Raw genomic sequence first — 11,531 nt, 5'->3', positions numbered from 1 at the left:
AGTAGGTTAACAGTGAAGTTGCTTGATGAAACACCATTGCTTTATTTCTTTCATTAATTAATTTTCAGCATTGTCAAAAACTGATGATATGTGATACACTGCTAATTTTGACCTTATTTCTACACTCTTTCAGTTTTCTCTGTTACATTATCCATATGACTGTAGAGAACCATGCATTGAACTGTGATTAAATCTCTTAACTGTTGCAGCTCTGATTTCATTTTATTCGCTGGGGGGAATGTTTGGTCGTTGGACTGGTGCCCGAGGTTGTGCGACAAGCCTTCTTCTCCCGCAAATTGCGAGGTTGTGATCAACTGACTCTGAGCATGAACTAGTAGCTCTTTTCTCAAGTGCATCTTTGCATGCTGGCTCATTGCTAGGTTGCACTTGTTTTTCAGTGTCTATGAATAGTACTCCCTCCGATCCAAATTACTTGTCGCTCAAATGGATGTATCTAGACGTATTTCAGTGGTACATCCGTTTGAGCGACAAGTAATATGGATCGTGGGGAGTACCTTTTTTAATCGCAAGAATTTACTGGATTTACAAAAAGATTAGTAGAACATAGGAGTTACTTAGAATTGCTGATCATGTTCTTTTATCTATTGCAGTATCTTGCTGTTGCTGCTCATCCTCCTGGTTCTTCCTACCATAAAATTGGTATGCCACTGATTGGCAGAGGCATCATTCAAGTTTGGTGTATTGTAGCACCCTTTGAAGAGGCACATACTAATCAGTCAATGCTTGCATACAGTAATAGCAATCGTAGAGGAAGGCCTAGAAAAATACCAAAAGAGAACAATTCAGTTGAGAGTTCATCAGTTCCTCGAAAACCAATAGGGAGACCGAGAAAGATAAAACTGACGACTGGGGATGATCGCACGGAACGTAGTAGTCTGAAAAAACCAACGGATCATGCAGAACCTAGTCTGAAAAAACCAAGGGGCAGACCAAGAAAATATCCACTGTCAGTTGCCAAAGTGGTAGATTCAACAAAAAATAGCGGAAGTCCAGGCTCTAGTTTTGTTGACCCTCTTGCCACTTCAGGAGTTATTCCAGGCGATCTTGCATTATCTTGTGGTATACCATCTGTGCAGTCTGTGGAATCAGCTCCAAAAAAAGGCAGGGGTAGACCTAGGAAAATCCCAATTGACAAAATAAAGTGTTCGCCTGACACTGAATGGACAGAAGATACCTCTAGAGCTCTAATATGCTGCACGAAACCAAAGAAAAAGAGGGGGAGGCCCCGGAAATATCCACTCCCAAGCAGCAGCAAGCATGTTTCTGGCACTGATACTGAATTTGAAAGAGAAACTGGATACGCAGAGTCTAATTCTAATTTAAGTCTTGTTACAGTTGATGCAGCATTACCAGTTCCATCTCCATCTCTTACAATTTGTGGGAAAAGATCAAGAGGTCGGAAGGGTAGAGGACGACCTAAAAAGGAAACAAATTGTTGTGCACTTTCTTCGGCAGTGGTTTCTGATGTCCAATCGCAGAGTATGGAGACCATTTCAAATGATCCAGCACACTCTGTTGAGAATCATTTGCCATATGGACACTCTAACTTGACAAGTGAGCTTTGTTCGATTAGCATGCTAAGATGTGATGGCAATGTGCACACAGGCCCCACTTTAGAAGATTCCTTGCTGCCTATGCATATTGCAGCTAAATCAAATGGCGAGGAGTCAAGTGGTAGTAGGAGACGAGGACGGCCTAGAAGGAAGACACTTTCAAATACAAACAGTTGTTTATTTGCTTCTGGTACCGAGTCCTCAAAGGCGGCTACTACAATTACCAATTCGGACAATCCCATGGCTTTGACCAAGAGTGACGGTGAAGCTATAGCAAGCGATCTTGCTTCAATTGGTTCGTTGAGGTGTCATATAGGAAAGTGCAATGTCAATATGAGTGCTGCATCATCTGATGCCACATCACCAACACATGGCTTGTGTAATGCAAATTACAAGGAAATATTAAGTGTCCAGCAGACAACTCCCCAGCCAAATGATAATGTGGCCTCAGTCCAAAATTGCAAGAAAGAATTAATTGTCTACACCAGAAGGCGTGTACGAGGACCTACAAAGAAACCTGCTTCAAATGAGACCTACTCACCGGCTCTTAGTGGTGATGCTCAGAAGACGGAGAGATTCTCCACGTATATCATGCCAAATAATAATTTGTCTTCTGTTGAGAATCCCAATCTACTGGGTTCATCTATAAGTGAAGACATGGCTAACGAGGCTGGTTTGGTTGGATGTAAGAGTGCACTTGCTAACCATGAAGTTGTGGAAATGAATGATAGTGAAGCTGTAAACAAAGTTGCGCCTGTTCCTTCTGAAAACAGTGCCCAGATCATTGTTGCGGAAGATACAGAAGTAGTTCCATCCAAAGAATCAAGTAAAAATGATATTATTACTTGTGCAGAAAACTCAAACTTTTCTGCAATCCCCAAAGGCATTCATCTACCAAGGGTCGTCTTGTGTTTAGCTCATAACGGCAAAGTTGCTTGGGACATCAAATGGAAGCCTCCTTTACCAAATCAGTCAGAACAAAAATCACATTTGGGTTTTCTTGCAGTACTATTGGGAAATGGCTCACTTGAAGTGTGAGTACATCCAATGCTTGACCACCATTTTGAATTGTTTGGCCATCACTTTTTGAATATCACCACTTATTATGCACTTATTCATTATTGTGCGCAGATGGGAAGTTCCATCTCCAAGCATGATCCAGAAAATATATTCCTCTTCTTCAGTGAAGGGCACCGATCCTCGCTTTCTAAAGCTGCAACCTGTATTTAGATGTGCTAAAGTTAAGTGCGGAAACATACAGAGGTATTCCAACTTTTACTTTCATCATTTTTCTATTAAAACTAGATGGCAGATTTAAATTTCTGTCAAATTCGTCAGCATGAATTTCCATTTTGAAGTCATTGCCTCTTTATAATGGTAAACAGCATTCCCTTGACAGTTGATTGGTCGCCTTATCCTCATGATATGATACTAGCAGGATGTCACGATGGAACGGTATCTTTTCTGCCTGTAGTAAATTATTTTCTTAGTTTAAATCTGATACCTGCACTGTTTGGTTAGTAGGTGCTGTGCTGAAAGTTTTGTGGTTGGATTTTGATGTTCCAGGTTGCTTTATGGAAGTTCTCTACAGACTTGCCATCACAAGGTATTTTATTGGTCTATTACCTCCCTTTTCATAGGATTTCTGTCACTTATGCCATTCAGATGACATGTCTGACTCAGGAACTGCTTACTTCACATGTTTAAAGAGCAAGCTATTGGAATGCCTGAACTGCATACCTCTTTATTTCCTTTTTGTGTTATATTAACCAGTTGTTCTCGTTATGTATAGATTCAAAACCTTTTATGTGTGTCACTGCTGAATCTGTTCCCATCAGAGCCCTCTCGTGGGCACCATATGTAAGGTAGTAAGCTGTGTTATACTTCTGTTCCATTCCAAAAGATAAACGCTAAGTTCTGACTCCATATCATTTTGACAGTGAGGAAAACACAAATATCTTCGTCACTGCTGGAGAGGATGGCCTAAAATTCTGGGATTTAAGGTAGCATAAACTCTACTAGGAACTGGAATCAATAACTCAAATTTTGTTGTGGAGAAAACTACTACTCCCTCCGTATCAAAATATAAGACGTTTTTGTAGGCTTGTTTAGCTTACAAAAACGTCTTATATTTTGGTACAGAGGTAGTATTTGCTAACCCTTTTCTGGTATTGCATATATGGAGTGGTGCTGAGGCTTGTCTCAATAGTCATAGTCAATATAATTTATTTTTTGGTTAATATTTCACCTAGGAAGGTTTTTCTAAACGAATTGACTGCACTTTGCAATTTGAGAACCATACATCTTTTGTCTGCTGTTTTGCAATGATAACATTTGGGTCAATAAACGAAGGTATGTTTAATCTGCAGAATCTGTTATCCTCACATGAACAAATACAGCACACCTTTCAACGGAAAACATCGCCATTTAGTTGCCACAGCCCATGGCCGTTATCAAGTTTTATGAAAATTTGAAGCTGAAGTAAGTAACCATAGGCGTAGCAGCTACTATTGAAGAGTGTTTTTTTTGGCACCAGCATAACCTTATAATTGAGTAAATATTGTCAGCAAACAGTAATATGATTGCTGGATTCACAACCTTTTCTTGCTATGTTTTTTTGAATGAGCTGCAATGTTTGAATACTGAAATGCATCTCATATAACTTGTTTGTTGCAGAGATCCATACCGTCCTCTGTGGGAACTAACCACTGCCCCAAGGGCTGTTTTAAGTCTTCATTGGTTAAAGGAGGCTAGGTAATGTTTTATGCCATTTGTAACAAATGAATCTCATTCCGTTTGTAGTAATGAGTCCTGTTGCTTCCGGAGTAAATAAATCTTGCAGACACTAATGTATTCAGCTTCCTTCATTACATGACATTTACTTACCTTTCATCACTACCCAGTTGAGGATAGGGACTTGGTTTTACCTTGTTTTTCATTTTACCCTGTCAGTGAGAAACTAGGTAATTTCTGATGCACACATATCACTATATTCATTAAAGTTGAAACACAAATCACAGTTGCAAGAAAATTGGAAAAAGGATTTATTATGGTCTTATACAATACGTACATGGCTCATCTGATCTGTGTGATATGTCAGCACGCTAACTTGCTAAGGTAGATGTGTAGCTTATAAAAACTAATTAGTTCTTTTAATGCTTCTGTGTCCTTTACATTTCAATTTGTATTTAGTTTGTATAGCTTATAAAAAACACAAATGATTTTATATACTCATGTGTATTCTACTCCCTCCGTCCCGAATTACTTGTCTTAGATTTGTCTAGACATGTTTTAGTGTTAGATACATCCGTATCTAGACAAATTTAAGACAAGTAATTTGGGACGGAGATAATATATTTTTGTGCAAGGATTGCCCCTTTATTGGGAGGATCTAATGCATTACTTGATCATTGGCCCAACAAACTGTGATTCTTGCCCTAAACATAGTGAACATATATAGGACTCGTGTGGCTTGTCATGTTTGGTTTGAATTTATTGACACTAAAGTTCACCTCACTTCTTTTTTTGCGTTCGTTCATGATTACGTTTAGGATTCCCTTGTTTACAATGGTATTGTTTGTGCCTACTGCCTAGTAAAATACACTGGTAAAATCTGTATGTGTGGAAACTTCTATTGAGCTCCCAAATGGGGCCTTACTCTGTGTATATATGCAGGATATAGATATTTTCTGTCTACTAGGTTAATGACATTAACTGTTACTATCTTTCATGTTCAGAGGTATTATCATCTCACTGGAAGATGGCACATTGAAGTTCCTCAGCCTACCTAGAATTGCCAATGATGTTCCAGTCACCGGAAGGCCATTTGCTGGGACTAAAACTCAGGGCGTTTCTACTTATCAGTTGTCAGAATATTTGATATGGAATGTCCATGTCTCAGAAATTACCGGTACATTTCCAGAACCATGCCTAACCGTGTCAATATCCGGGCTAAGTAGTATGCAGTTACAAGTTACTAAGAATTCTTGACTTGTCTAATTATTGCACATCTAAGTGACTCAATCAAACTAGGAAGGAAAAGACAAAAGACAAAAGAAAATGCCTGCACGAATCTCTGTGTAAAATCAATGACATAGGACTTAGATGTGCAATACTCAAGGCACACACATCTAGATGTGCTTTAGCAAAACTGTTTAGGGAACTATCTGGAATCTGGAAACACATTATGCGGGGCTCTCCATACATTGTTGTGTTAAGTAAATGAATATAAAGCTTATAATTATGTTATTGCGGCATATATAGTGATATTTGAACAGCTTATTAGTTTAGTAATATTAATACCTTGTATAATATTCTGTTTTGGACACTGGATCGCCTTTTTTCTGATACTTATTATGTTATATATTTTTCCTACATTTTGGACACTTGATATTAAAGATATATAAATGAATCTCTATATAGAAGCAAGGGAGAATGAGTAACTTCTTGTAAAAATCAACCTTAAGCACATATTGGCGGAATCTTATAATTGCTATGATCCTAAATTTTGCCTACATACAGGTTATGCGGCTTATTGTGTGGCAGATGGTACTGCTGTGCGCTTCCAGGTAAACCCGCTAGCCTGTACTCCATAACCATGGTCATTTTCTACTTCTGCTTGTCATATAGAATCTCTTGTGTGCTAAACAAATATTGCACGTGTAGCTTACTTCGAGATTCTGGGAGAAGGAACCTGGGAGGAACCGTGTGCCCTATTTCCTTTGTGGTTCGCTAGCAGAGGAGGGAACAACCATTAAGATTGGTGGAACATTGCAAAGCTCTCCTTTGTCAAATGTTCCTCTGATTGCAAAGAAGGGTCCAAAACCATGCCAAAAAGTACCTAAAGCCCACAATACACAAAAAGAGCAAGTACTAACACTCACCAACTCAGGTAAAAACTCTCTCCATTTTGCTGCAACTTGTACTGTTGCCTTAGTGCCTGACATGCCTGGTGAACTACCCTGCAGAACATGTAGATCCAGAACTTAGAGAGGGTCGACTAGATGGACCTGGGGAGGGCCAAGAGACTAATGCTCTGGCTTTAGCCGATTCTCTTATGCTAGAGAATGGTGGCACATGCAACGTCCCAGTTGATGAAGACACTAAAGACTTTGAGCTCTTCCCTCCCAAAGCTGTAGCGCTGCATCGACTGAGGTGGAATATGAACAAAGGCAGCGAGAAATGGTTATGCTATGGAGGCGCTGCAGGCATCATTCGTTGTCAGAGGATCTAAAAGGCAAGCACAAATGGGGAATGTTCGCTGCAACCCAGGGTCTTCCGTGTGTATCCACCTACACAATAAGCTGTTGCAGCATCAGCTGTTACTTGCAGCAATATATGGTATGTTCGTCCGGTTCAACCTTTCAACGGGTTGCCATTGCGGATGTCCAGTGATGCACAGTTATACTCCCTCCGTCCGGAAATACTTGTCGGAGAAATGCATAAAAATGGATGTATCTAGAACTAAAATACATCTAGATACATCCATTCCTCCGACAAGTATTTCCGGACGGAGGGAGTACATAACAGAGCTGTGTATCTTAGGAACTCCAACAGATCCTTGTAGTTTAGGAACTCAAGTTCAGGCAATATGAGCTACCAGCTCCTGCATATCTTGGGCTCATACTCCCTCCGTCCGGAAATACTTGTCATTGAAATAGATGTATCTAGATGTATTTTAGTTCTAGATATATTCATTTTCATCCATTTTGATGACAAGTATTTCTGGACAGAGGGAGTAGTTCTGAGAATATTAGCAGCTCAGCAACAGAATAAAGGGCATAGGTCTGGAATAAGTGCGGGCTAGGCGCCTGCAACTTCTCTGAACCTGGTGCAAGTTGTAACTGAGTTTTTTTTTCTTCCTGTAAGGCTGTAACATATGTACATCTATTGTTTACGCAGTCACACAAATTCAGCAATGTCATTGACAAACTGAACAATGTCACGCCAATATGTAATAGACGAATAATGGAAATCATGAGCCATTGCTCTTGATCAAAAGTTGCGTGATATGTTGCATCATGTGAACCTAACAGCAGAACTCATGTGTCTTCTGCTGATGGGGACCCTGATTAAGTTAAATATTACTCCGTATTCAGTATCTGTCTGATAACAGACCAATAGCAATGGTAATTTGGTTTTATAAATTTGGTTGCTGGTCCCTTCAGGAACTTTAGCCACAGAGAAGACATAAAACATGTGCAATGCCTTAGCAAGAACAATGTATACATAAATAGCAGTTGGGTGAACCGTACATAATACTGCTCTCTTTTTGTTATGATGTCTGAATACATAAGTCTCAATGAACTACAAAAAGTTCAAATCCTAAATTACAACATCCTCTCATAGTACTCCCTCCGTCCGGAATACTTGTCATCAAAATGGATAAAAGGAGATGTATCTAGACATATTTTAGTTCTAGATACATTCATTTTTATCTATTTTGATGACAAGTATTTTCGGACGGAGGGAGTAGTAGGCAAACACAAGTAATTACTTGTTCATGTAATACCTAACAAGAACCCTGACTTTATTTCGGCATCACTTGTGTCAATATTGTTAGTAACCTTGTATATATACACGTGATCAACTCATAAGTCCTCTCTCTCAAAAAACTCAGAAGTTCTCAGTCACTCCAGTTATCCTCATCAGCTGCAAAACCTTCTTGCCGCTTGTCATCGTCTTCCTGCAGATATTTAGCAGCGTCAAATCATCAAATTTACACAAAAACTTTGTACTCTTCCTTCTCAAACTCCCATTGGAAGAATATTAACTCACTAAAAAAAATGCATGGTGTCAATAGATAGGTTTTGTACCATTTCAGTCAATGCAGGAGTCGATGGAGACCACACAAGAATTTGTCGATCATTGCTACCAGTATAGAGTTCCTGCATTCTCGAACATTTAGGAATGGAATATATGTTAAAACACTAAAGCTTAACAGAGAACAATAGAGGAAAACTTACTTGGTCTTGTGAGTTATAGTAGCAGCAATTTACATGGTCATAATGCCCACGGAATGTTTGAAATGTCGTACCAGACCATGTATTGTATGCCTAAGCAAGTACAATACTTAGACGTGAACTTCAAAATGCAGAATGAAGCCATAAAGCTGGAAAAGCAACAGCATACCTTGATGCTTGACATGCATGGAATGAACACAAGTGATGGATCATCAGTGACAGCTAGTTGTAGTGGCTTGCTAGTTTGCAATCGCATGGCTTCAAAATTGACCAAAGTATTGCAGCCTGAATCGATATCCCAGAGTCTTAAACGAGAATCAGATCCTGAAGAGAAACGATAACCTCTTCTTAATAACAGGCTTAAGCTTAAATTATCATTGTTGCACTGCATGCCAATTTCAGGCATCGCAGCAGATAACTGATAGAGAAGAGATTAACTCAACCTGAGCTAAGAAGGTGCATCCCATCTGTTGTTGTTCTTAATCCTGTAACAGCACCATAATGAGCTGTTTTATGATTTTGACTGGATGACATACCGGGATGCACTTTCTGTTGCGTATGTCCACGTACCATGGTTAGACTTTTGCGTAGTGCTTTGGACTGCTTCTTATGATTGCCTGTCCTCTGCTGAACCGAGTAACTCTTTGATGAAGATGAACGTCCTAAGTTCTTCTGATGCTGCTTAAGACGAAAAATATATATGCATTGAAGATGTCAACTAGCAGATGTACTTGCACGTCATCAACCATCTTTCAGACACAACAATGAACAACACAAGAACCTAATAATATTAATTATCTCCCATTGTACTTGCATGACATCAACAATTTTTTCAGGACACAACAATAAACAGCAGGAAGGAACCTTGTGTAGAGCAGCATGGATTATCTCCCAATGAAATGCAGATCCCATCTTTTAAGAACTAGAGCACTACACTGATCCATACCATCTACTTCCTCCGTTCCTAAATATAAGTCTTTTTAGACATTTCAAATGGACTGCAACATACGGATGTATGTAGACATATTTTAGAGTATAGATTCACTCATTTTGCTCTGTGTGTAGTCATTTGTTGAAATCTCTAAAAAGACATAGTATTTGGGAACGGAGGGAGTATATATGATGATGCTAAAACAATGACATAGGCCTAGGACATGAATATATACCAGGTATCCGCTTGTACCCTTTTCTTGCGGGAAAAATCCACTCCTACTTGGAGACCTAACAGTTTTGGAACAGTAGCCAGAATAATAGCAAGCAGTTCTGTATTAGCCCTGCGAGCAAATATATTCTGAAGAAATAACCAAACCCAGAAGCAGATAAAAAGTAAAGGGTGATGGCAAGCATACGTTGTCGGTGGTGCCATCAAGAATGGGAGGCCGTCTTCCTAGCTGAGACCGTAACTGATCAAGGACAAGGAAGCATCCAGCTCGTCTTATGTCCCAAAAACGTATCGCCCCGTCGCAGCCACCACTCATTAGGATCCACTCGCTTGAGGTAGACCACTCCAAAGACATGATACCATCTGAGATGATCGAAGAGGATAAGCATAAAAACAAAACAAGAATGCTGCTTCATCATCACACTAGCAGGAAGGGACTAACCAAGATGACCGGACAACGTGTGAGTAAAGGCCCCGGAAGCAATATCACACAAACGGACCTGAACGTCTGCGCTTCCGGTAGCGATGAGCATATGCGTTGTTGCAATCGGAGACATTGCAGCACTGCACACTTTTCCGGGCATCTTAAAATCCATGACCATCTAGGAAAAAAGAAAACCAATCCCAGAACGACCAGAACATCGGAATCAACACCTCAACGGGGCAAAATGTTAAGATCAGGATTGGACAAAGCAAAGCGCAACAACACATACTTGAGTCGAATTGGTATCCCACACTTTGACATAGTTATCGAAGGAGGCCGTGACGAACAGCCCGGTGTCCACAGGATACCAGATGGCCTTGGAGACGGTGAACTTGTGGCCATGCTGATGCTGCTTGTCCACAAGCAGAATGCTCCTGTGCTTGGCTATGAACCCGGCCTCGTATTCCGTCGCGTCCTTCAAATCGAAGACGGCGGCCGACCCGTCCGACGCCCCCGAGAGCAGGTACCTCCCCTCTGTCAAATCAACCTGGCCATATTGTCAAATTACGAACGCCAGCAACGTCGATTCACGCACCGCACAGAATTTCAATCTCGCTAGGCGCAGTTTCTCGACGGATTAACACGCAAAATTAATAGTACTGCTGATCTGTGCGCTACGCGCAGCTGATGCAGGGGCGGCGGGCGGGAGGCAGTGACAGGGGGGATTGGGGGAGCGATGTGGGAGAAGAGGACCTGGAGGGAGTTGACGGCGCCGAGGTGCGGGGTCGTGATTTCCTTGCGGTTGGAGAGCGCGAGCGAGGCGGCGCGGCGCGAGCGGGCGAGGGCCTCGAAGCGCCGGGCGCGCAGCTCCCCGCGTTCCCTCCTCCTCACCTCCTCCCACCACATCCACTCGGGGCGCGCCGCGGTGTATGCGCTCTGCGGCGGCGAACGGCGACGGAAGTCGGGAGGGCGGCGCGAATCGGGCGGCTGCTGAGCCTGAGCTGACCGGTGAGGTCGGGGGACTCAATTGTTGGCCTTCCAAGCTTCCATTAAATCCAGCGGTTATATCCAGATGTCAGTGCTGTACACGTGTACTCCTTTTATGATGTGATGAAAAAAAAATATATGGATTAAATGTGTTCTTTACTCCCTTGAAAAAGAGTGTTCTTTACTGATAATCACATGTGCTTTTGTTGGTAGCTGTCTTGCATACTTACTTCTTTAAAAGGACATATGAAAAATAGGTGTGACAAATGATCTTATATTTTTGTGTAGATACTATCTAATCAAAAACATTTTTATGAGAACCCTGCGAGTATGATGGTGATTGAACGAGTTAATACTCAACAAGAGACTCCCGGTGATTTTGTGAATCTCAAAGTCGTCGCATAACAATCCCCCGAACCTAG

General features: G+C 41.1%; 2 protein-coding genes across 4 annotated transcripts in view; one reads left to right on the top strand and one right to left on the bottom strand.

Moving 5' to 3' along the window:
• Window positions 1–7,583, top strand: part of LOC119277669 — a 10,230-nt gene extending 2,647 nt beyond the window's left edge. The window contains exons 4-15 of one of the 2 annotated variants that reach the window (XM_037558959.1): window positions 210–303; window positions 612–2,608; window positions 2,706–2,837; window positions 2,960–3,029; window positions 3,141–3,180; window positions 3,367–3,439; window positions 3,515–3,577; window positions 4,251–4,328; window positions 5,312–5,484; window positions 6,096–6,142; window positions 6,240–6,465; window positions 6,542–7,583. In XM_037558959.1, coding sequence (XP_037414856.1) covers window positions 210–303; window positions 612–2,608; window positions 2,706–2,837; window positions 2,960–3,029; window positions 3,141–3,180; window positions 3,367–3,439; window positions 3,515–3,577; window positions 4,251–4,328; window positions 5,312–5,484; window positions 6,096–6,142; window positions 6,240–6,465; window positions 6,542–6,807 — 3,259 coding nt within the window. In that variant the 3' untranslated portion in view covers window positions 6,808–7,583. Of the gene's footprint in view, window positions 1–209; window positions 304–611; window positions 2,609–2,705; window positions 2,838–2,959; window positions 3,030–3,140; window positions 3,181–3,366; window positions 3,440–3,514; window positions 3,578–3,943; window positions 4,182–4,250; window positions 4,329–5,311; window positions 5,485–6,095; window positions 6,143–6,239; window positions 6,466–6,541 lie in introns of those variants that run through there. The other variant, XM_037558960.1, reaches the window with a different exon arrangement.
• Window positions 7,584–7,782: 199 nt separating this feature from the next.
• On the bottom strand, window positions 7,783–11,149 carry LOC119277668 (WD repeat-containing protein ATCSA-1-like). 2 transcript variants are annotated; one of them, XM_037558957.1, is made up of 9 exons: window positions 10,876–11,149; window positions 10,412–10,669; window positions 10,141–10,300; window positions 9,886–10,061; window positions 8,980–9,217; window positions 8,706–8,860; window positions 8,540–8,629; window positions 8,390–8,461; window positions 7,783–8,259 (listed from the first exon to the last, which is right to left on the bottom strand). In XM_037558957.1, the coding sequence occupies exons 1-9, from the start codon at window positions 11,026–11,028 to the stop codon at window positions 8,200–8,202; spliced, it is 1,362 nt and encodes a 453-aa protein (XP_037414854.1). In that variant the 5' UTR covers window positions 11,029–11,149; the 3' UTR covers window positions 7,783–8,199. The 2 variants fall into 2 exon arrangements, with proteins under 2 accessions (XP_037414854.1, XP_037414855.1); XM_037558958.1 differs by having other exon boundaries at window positions 8,980–9,214.
• Window positions 11,150–11,531: the final 382 nt, after the last annotated feature.

Source organism: Triticum dicoccoides, chromosome 3B (genome assembly GCF_002162155.2).
Source record: "Triticum dicoccoides isolate Atlit2015 ecotype Zavitan chromosome 3B, WEW_v2.0, whole genome shotgun sequence".
Lineage (NCBI taxonomy): Eukaryota > Viridiplantae > Streptophyta > Magnoliopsida > Poales > Poaceae > Triticum > Triticum dicoccoides.
The sequence above is the reverse complement of the archived record's forward strand: the minus strand, read 5'-3'. Positions and strand labels throughout refer to the sequence as shown.